This window comes from Suricata suricatta, chromosome 10 (assembly GCF_006229205.1).
Source record: "Suricata suricatta isolate VVHF042 chromosome 10, meerkat_22Aug2017_6uvM2_HiC, whole genome shotgun sequence".
NCBI classification, from domain to species: domain Eukaryota; kingdom Metazoa; phylum Chordata; class Mammalia; order Carnivora; family Herpestidae; genus Suricata; species Suricata suricatta.
This window is the reverse complement of record NC_043709.1, coordinates 17,396,496-17,397,675: the sequence shown is the minus strand read 5'-3', so window position 1 is coordinate 17,397,675 and position 1,180 is coordinate 17,396,496. Positions and strand designations below refer to the sequence as shown.

At 42.4% G+C, this 1,180-nt stretch overlaps 1 protein-coding gene across 1 annotated transcript in view; it reads left to right on the top strand.

Moving 5' to 3' along the window:
- STAB2 (stabilin 2) overlaps positions 1 to 1,180 on the top strand; it is a 150,163-nt gene that overhangs the window by 122,786 nt on the left and 26,197 nt on the right. The window contains exon 53 of the mRNA XM_029955429.1: positions 176 to 329. Within this exon, the coding sequence (XP_029811289.1) occupies positions 176 to 329 (154 nt within the window). The remainder of the gene's footprint in view (positions 1 to 175; positions 330 to 1,180) is intronic.

Sequence of the window (1,180 nt, the reverse complement as noted above, 5' to 3'; positions counted from 1 at the left end):
ATATATATATATATATATATATATATATATATATATATATATATATATATATATATATATATATATATTTAGTTCTTTCTGAGCTTTGCAGGTGCTGACCACTTGATATGGCCTAGGCAGAAGAGGAGGCTGAGGAGTGTTGACTGTTCTCTCTTTCTCCCTCCATCCCTCGCAGGGTGAGCTCTACCTGAATGACCAAACCTGCAGAATTATACAGCGAGAACTCCTGTTTGACCTGGGTGTGGCCTATGGCATTGACTGCCTACTGATTGATCCCACCCTGGGGGGCCACTGTGACACTTTTGCCGCCTACAATTTTTCGGTCAGTAGTAAGAGACATGTGGGGTTCAGCCCTCAGGATCCATCATGAACCCTGCCGTGAAACCCCTGAGGGCTGGGCCTCAAGGGAGCCCAGGACCCATGAGATCTGAGGGCCAAACAATGGTGCTCTTGAAACTCAGAATCAACAAGCATCTAGTTGGCCCTATCCAGTCCTTGCACATCCTCATTTATCTACCAACCTACCCATCCCTTCATTCTCTCGCCATTAAGGACATAGTCGTTGGGTACCACTGGGTGCCAGTTATTCTGCAACAAGCTATTCATTTTCCTAGTCACCCATCTATTTGGTCATTCATGCATTCATTCAACATTTTTTTGCGATTCTACCAGATAAGACTATATAAAATTGCCCTATTTGTAGGGTCTGACTACAAAAATGGCAACTTAATACGGTTCAACCTAGTATTACATGCCATCCACACCTCTGTTTATTTTACTCATTCATTCTTTTAACAATCTCCATCCTGGGCCCTGGTTATAGGAGGCACTTTTAGCTTATACAATCATTCATCCGTCCAGTATCATTTATGGAGTACTAGGTCTGAGCCAGCCATTTGGCTCAATGCTCATTTTACCCCTAAAATAATTCAATAATAGGAGTTGTTAGTAGCAACTCCATGATGTAGATTTGGAAATTGAGTCTCAAAGAGGTGAAGTAGCCTACATGGCAAAGTCTGTAACTGGTTGGCTTTGGTCCCCAGCAACTTGTAGGGATTCAGTAAATATTTCGAATTATTCAGACACCAGTCTGATATCAAAGTAGCCAATGAAATCCCAGCTGTCCTTTCTGCTGTAGAGGTTGTGGTCTTCCTCTACTTCCCAAAGTATATTCGCACAC